This window comes from Octodon degus, unplaced genomic scaffold (genome assembly GCF_000260255.1).
Source record: "Octodon degus isolate 3935 unplaced genomic scaffold, OctDeg1.0 scaffold00069, whole genome shotgun sequence".
NCBI classification, from domain to species: domain Eukaryota; kingdom Metazoa; phylum Chordata; class Mammalia; order Rodentia; family Octodontidae; genus Octodon; species Octodon degus.
In genome coordinates, this window is record NW_004524645.1 from 8,160,530 (window position 1) to 8,167,714 (window position 7,185).

The following is a 7,185-nucleotide window of genomic DNA, read 5'->3' on the forward strand; positions in this document are numbered from 1 at the left end:
CCCCTTCATGATACATTTTCAATGATGTATAATACAAATCCTGAGAATTCAGCTTCAAGAATTTTTACAAACTGAACATATCTGTCTAAAAGACATCCACATTGAGAAATAGAAGGGCATAGAACCGCAGGGATCTTCTCCTGTTCCCTTTTGATCACTACATCCCAGTGGCAGTAATAGCTAGCCTAACCTACAACATCATAGATTTGGGCCTTTATATAAATAGTTATTTTCCTCTTTTGTTCAATGTATGGCTCATAATTTTTAATTTACTTTTGTTGCTTATACATTTCCACTGCATGAAGATAGCATGGTATTATTTCCTTATTGACACTCTAACAAATTACAAAAAATTTAAAAGATTAAAGCAACACAAACTTGTTCTCTTATAGTTTTGAAAGTCTAAAATAGGTCAACACAGCTATGTTCTTTCAGGGGCTTTAGAGAACTTACTTCCTTAGCTTTTCTAGCTTCTGAGAGCTACCTTCAGTCATTGGCACCTTGTTCTGCCATCCATACTCAGGATGAGATGTGTAGTTAGCGTCTCTTTTATTGGATCTCTGCTTTCATCTTCACATCTTCTCTCTAATTCCTGACCATCTTGCCTCTCTTTTAAAAGGGCCCTTTAAGGTTATACCAAACCCAACTCTGTAGTGCAGAGTAATCTCCTCATCTCAAATTCCTCAGGCACAATCTGCAAATTCTGGGGATTCAGACATGAACATCTTTGCGAGGGCATTACTCAGTCTACTGCCATCACAATGCAGGTATTGTTTTGTCCTCCTGATGGTAGTTTCCAATTTTTAGTTCACAGCACACTCTTTCGGCTTCACTGTTAGGGATGTGCATATATGTACAAAGTTTGATTAAAAAGTACAGTGAATGCTAAAATTTAAAACACAATTACTGTAGTAAAAGACACATTGCCATTAGTCCCCCTCAAGATACCTCTCATCATTTCAAACACATATCCCATCATTCTTGCTACTTTCTGAAGCAGTCCTGGAAGCCCTCTATTATGCTTTTAGTTGCTCTGCCTTAGCTGCATGTGTGTTCTGAATTATTTCACACCTTTTACCTTTCACAGTCATTTTGACTTTGGGGAAAAGCCAGAAGTCACACAGTATGAGATCTGGTGAATAAGGTGGACACACTGCAATGTTTTCACAAATCTGCCTTTCTGTTGGATAACATTCAGCAGCAACATTTACCATAATTTTTCATATCCATGAAGACATATAATTTCTGAGTCATATGGTTTATGCATACCACACAACTCTAGCACATTGTACAGACAAGTTTTCAATATGGTTACCATTTCATACTCCAGCCAACAGAAGTAGGAGTTATACTTGCTCTATATCCTTGCCTATACTTGGTATTGCTACTCTGCCTGCCTTCTTTCTTCCTTTCCTCCCTGCTTCTCCTTCCTTCTCGCCCTTCCTCCCTCCACTCCTTCCTTCCTCTTTCCTGGCTGATGCCTGTCCTCCTTCCTCAGAATGTAAGAGCTGATACACTTTAGTAACTAGTTCCTGAATCTGTGCCAAACTGTAATACATGAAAATGTCTTGTCCTCCAAAGCTGAAGATTCCTCGACCAGCTCCTATTTTCAGAATGGATGCACCATCTTCAAGTACTACTGTACCCCAGTATGACAGCAACTCACAGAAAAGCTATGGTTCCCAGCCAAGTGTCACCATGCAGTATATTCCAAGGGAAGACTGTCCTGACTGGTGGCAAGTAAGGAAACTGAAAAGGTAATCCCAGCTTTCAGACAGGCCACCTGGCACATAGATCAGATGTTACCCTGACTCCCCTGGTCCTCAGCCTCAGAGCTGCTGAGGCTGACCTGTGCTGAGAAAGGGCTGTCCTCTCTGCAAACGATCAGGGATTCAGCCAGAGATTGGCTGGGGGCAGGAGGGATTCTGCAGGGGCTGAGCAGCACAGGCGTTCCATTTCGATTTCCCTATCCAATGTTAAGTGAAATTTAGGCATTTTATTCCTTCCTTTTTCTGTTCCCACTTACTCCAAATAACCACACATTGCAGAGCATAGAATCCTTAAAGTGTAGCCTTCATCTGGCATTAGTTGCAGTTAGCCTACTTGCCACTTGGTTTTCAAGTTTGTCCGCCTAAAGACTTGAAAACATTTTGATGGCAGCACACAGACTGTCTATGTCTCCAGGATCTAGCCCTGAGTCTCCCCATGTTCAATGCCTAATGGTTGTTAAACCACATTGTACAATGATCTTGTGGAATGGTCCAGTGACTTGCCTTCATCGTATATCTCTTTTCTTTGCTTTCTCCCTCATCCTCTTATTCTTTTATTCTTTGCATCCTCAATATTTTCGCTTAAAGCAAATGCCTCACTGTATCAATGATACAGCCACAGGGCCATTTGGATCTTGAAAGAATGTAAGTGCATCCTTCTGCATTTTTTAATATAACAACTGGTGGTCTTTGTAAGTCCAAAGTGGAACTAGACTCCAAGCATATTATTCTATACCTGGTGCATGCAGAAGGTTACATCTTTTTGCTTCAAGCTCAGCATTTATATAGAAGAAGCAAGTCAAAAAAATCCCAGCTCTAAAGAGAATGAATGTCATGTTAACTTTGTACCAGCTTCTTTCCCTGACAGAAAGATCAGTGATTTACTGAGGGAAGTGCATGATGAAAATGACTGGTCAGATTTCCAATAACTGGGAAGAATTGAGGATTTGTATGAGATTGTTCCAGAGGTATTGATTCATGGATTGCCAGGCCCTATATTTCAAATGTAGGTGCTTTGTTTTTCAGAGTTTGTGGCACTAACTTTAATTTTTAAAAAATCTAAAAGAGATTCCTAAGTTTTTGATACACTCTTAGATTTCATAATCTTTTGGTTTAGAACCAACAGTGAATTTTGCACTAGGACTTCAGAAGGCTAGTTATTTGCACAAAAAATTGATCAGTAATTTCTTGGCATGAGCAACATTACATCTGGGAATGAATAGATTTCTTGAACATAAGCACCAATATTCAATTATCTCCCCAATCTTGCATAACTATATCTGTTAATCTGAGCAACAGATTTGATGATAAAAAATAGATGATATAACAACCTTTGTTAATTAGCTATTCCTGTTTTGAAAATCCACAACATACGTATTGTTGTATGTTACCCTGTTTCTGTCTTTTTTCTATTTCTTTTTGCTTCTGTTTTGACTCTTCAAACTAAAGTTAAATTAAATTTTTAAAAAGGAACACTGCTAAAAGGTCTGCAGGAAGCTTGAATATTTTTGAAAAGGATATAATCATATTTATTTAAGCCCAAAAGGTAAATATTTATGTTATATAGATTTATTGTTTATTCTTTCTCTTCACAAATGCCTTTTTGAAATTTGAGTTAAGTCAATTCTTTTTTGTTAATTCATTCTTTCTTTCTTTTTTTGTGGTAGAACCGGGGATTGAACTCAGGCCCTTGCACTTGCCAGAGAAGTGCTTATCCTACTGAGCTATCTTCCCCTTAGTTCTTATAAACTCAATTACACTTCAAATTATAAAAGTTTATATATAAGTAAAGTCTTTTAAATTATTTCTGTGCATATTCCCTCATGGGATATGTTTAATTTTATTTTAGAGAGCAAAAACAACACACAAAACAAAGACAGAAACAGAATAACAAACAACAATACATATAACACAGACTTTCAAAACAAGAATGAAAATTTAACAATTGTTGTCATATTACATATTTTCAGCATTGACTCTGTTGTTCAGGTTGATAGATATAGGTATGCAAGATTGGAGCTTGAATTTTTAAAATGCACCCATGATTCTTAGATGAAACTTCAGCTAATTCACTTCTTTCATTCTTAGTATCCTCATGTGAGCTGATTTTTAATCTTTTTCTGATTAGCCAAATAATACATGCTCCTACTAAAGAATTTAAATATTGCACAATATTCTGTGTCTATTCCTCTAATTTTTTCCATACATGTTCTATCTTACACATGGATAATTAAAAGCAGAGTCTTGCTACATGGTCTTCTTTACCCCTTATTCTTCTCATTTGACATCTTTCCCATTTAAAAACATGAGAATATAACTTATTTTTAATTTTAATTGTAGTAAAATACACATAATATAAAATTTACCAGCCTTTAAGCGTACTGTTGAGTCCACTTAATAGTCTTAAGTACCTTCACATCGCTGGGCAACCTGCTCATTTATGTTTAATATCTATGGAGTATTCCATTGTATGGGTAAACCGAAATGATGTACTACTAATTGCCACTCTCCATGAGTTCTTGACCACAGGAAGGCTCAATGAATTGCATGGCCTTTCAAAACAGAAAGTTTCCTAGAAACGAAGCCTAAAGGCTCTTCTGGTGGGCAGTGTTCTTTGGGAAGTTGACAAGGGAAGCAGCCTGGTATTTAACTACTTTCTCTGGGCATTCCTTGAAATGGAGCCAAAGAAGCACTTCCTTGCCAACCCAGCTCATTCTTATCAACCATGGTTTTGAAAAGGATCCTGACATGAAGGCAGATAAGAAGTAGGTTCTACATTTCAAATAAAACAGCCTTTGGACTTGGGGAGCTAGGCATTTCCTCACGCTCTTCACATCCAAAATGAGAGAGAAAACGGTGAGTAACAAAGGATCATGAGAATCCTACCGATCCATCTATGTGCAGATAGAGCTAAAGTGTAGTATTTTCAAGACTTTTTATTGCAATCACAATGAAGAGAAAAATAATTGATCTTAAAATTAATAAGTGACAGAAATGCTTATATATCTGTTAGAAAGTCAGAACAAAACTAGTCGAGATGATTTCTTAATGCCAGTTTTTTATTGTTTGGGGTTATTATGCACTATAATTAGCAATTACCTTTTGCTTAGAAATGTTGCAGAGCTACTGCTTTTTATTGAGGTCTCTGAAAATACCAGAATGTTCAAGTAACTCATTAGCTTAAATTTCCAAACCAAGTTAAATGTGTGGGTCTATGTGTCAAACTATGCTAAAATGTATTTGGACAAAATTACTCTTGGCCTTTAACATTTTTAAACATAAAATTGTAAGTGTATAAAATATCTTTTTGTTTGCAGCAGTGAAGATGTTACATGCGGCAACCAAATGGAAAGAAATACTGTAGATCACAGCACTTCAAAGATTTCATGGTAAATCAAATGCAAATACTTCTCTATATCCAGGATTTACTTCCATTTGCAGGAAAGCCACCAAATCTGCAATCATGTTGCAACTATGCTTTATATTTAAGGTAAAATATCAGCCAAGAACATGTCCATGTAGTTTATTTCTCTGAGTCCTTCGATCATCCTGATTTGATGGTTTGTGGTTATGGTTACCATTTTCGTCACACTGATCTCTCATAGTAGTCACCTGCAACACACTCTGGTGATAGCATGGACATTAACATAGCCGGCTGAGGGTCCCTAGTGGGGGAAAGCAACCTGGAAATGAGTAATTCTTCCCTCTGAGTACCTCTGTACACAGCCCAATTACTTTCACCTTTATAAGTCAGCCAACTGTAAAAGAATCTTCATGTATTTCATGGCCTTCTCTTCTGAAAGGATCAAAAACTCTGAGTTGCCAGGGGTTGGCTGCATTGAAGAGCTGTTGTCTTGTGAAGTTGGGTGCAAGTGCCCCTTTTGAGTAGCTCTTGCTTCATTTTGCTGATACTTTTCCAATTACAAAAAGAAAAGCTCACCAGTTGAAATATAAAAAAAGGGTGGAATTTGATACTGTGCTACTAATGACATGGATTGTTGTTTGCTAAGTTTTCGCATTCATGCTCTTTCTCAACACTTCTAAAGGGGGTTCCCTGATTCAAGTTCATCTGAAGAAGAGGACAATCTGGATGACTATGAGTAAGTGTTGCAAGTTCCCTGTGCTCCTCTAAAGCTATATATAGATGGTTCCATTTTATTCCTCAAAGACATCAAAACAAGTGGCTCAAATGGGAAGGGGATCAAGAGATGGAAGAGGGACGGAGGAGAGATAAGGGAATGAAAGGGAATTAAGATGTGTGATATAAGTGTACAGACTCCCCATGAGAAACGTAATGATTATTTGCAGTAATAAACTCATCTGAGGTTCTGGGGATCATCTATCTAAATGGCATGTGGCAATGAGCTGCCTCATTATCAATGAAGATATTTTCCCCAACCTGGACTATCTAAATTGGCTTCACATGTTCATGAGCTTGGGCTGGCCAAACAGCTCAGAGGATTAAAGCACCTGCTTAGGCAGATGCAGGGGCTGGGCGTTCCACCACCAGCCTACCCTGCCGGCCCTGCCCCCGGGGCATGCTGAGAAGGCAATTGACATTGGGTTTGCTGGTGTGTGCCTATAATCCCAGCTCTTGGGAGGCTGTAAACATGCAGATCACAATGAGTCCAATCTATGCAATGAGACCCTGTACACTGTCTTAAATACAAAAAAAAAGTTCATGAGCTTTAGTATATACCCAGTGTCCCCATAGCTTCACTTGTCTTCATAGACACAGCATATAATATTTCTACTCATCATTCCCTTTCAGATTTTCATAAACATTGAGTTAGATTTGAGGGGGTATTGAACGTGGTAGCATTTATGTTGAGACATTCCTGTCTTAGGGTGACCTTGTCATTTAGTGCCCAAATTGGGTTGCTTCAGAGCACGGGCATCCAACTTTTCGGCTTATCTGGACCACACTGAGTGAAAAAAATATTGTTTAGGGCCACAGCTAACATATAAAATATATAATATAGTTCACGTATATAAGTAACAAGTTATTTTTGTATATTTTGACTTACTAAATGGTTTTATCAAATACAGCAAGCCTGTTTAGTAGTTAAATAAGAAAGCATATATCTGCTTAATATATTAAGCTCCTTTGTTTATAGGCTCACACAGGAAGGCAAATTGAAATATTATAATTGGTAATTACTGTATTTTACTTTCTGAGTCACACAAGTGCAGGCGAGGTGTGATTCATGCAGGTTTCCATTCGACTATATATGGCAGGCACAGTGTGAACCGGGGCACCATGAAACTTAGTCAAGAAACATCACATATTGTCATGTTTCCTAGCTCTTCTCCTTTCCCTCTCTTCATTAGTAAGTCCTCGAGATCCTGCTTTCCTTTTACTTGTATTATACTTTTGTATTTGTAATTCTTCTTTTGAGTTCTTATACTAGGGAGA

At 37.7% G+C, this 7,185-nt stretch overlaps 1 protein-coding gene across 2 annotated transcripts in view; it reads left to right on the forward strand.

Annotated features, from left to right (window-relative positions):
- The window catches only part of Bmx (BMX non-receptor tyrosine kinase), a 68,426-nt gene that overhangs the window by 23,097 nt on the left and 38,144 nt on the right, over positions 1 to 7,185 (forward strand). For both annotated transcript variants that reach the window (XM_023719584.1, XM_023719585.1), the window contains 3 exons: positions 1,582 to 1,757; positions 5,087 to 5,158; positions 5,816 to 5,869. In XM_023719584.1, coding sequence (XP_023575352.1) covers positions 1,582 to 1,757; positions 5,087 to 5,158; positions 5,816 to 5,869 — 302 coding nt within the window. The remainder of the gene's footprint in view (positions 1 to 1,581; positions 1,758 to 5,086; positions 5,159 to 5,815; positions 5,870 to 7,185) is intronic.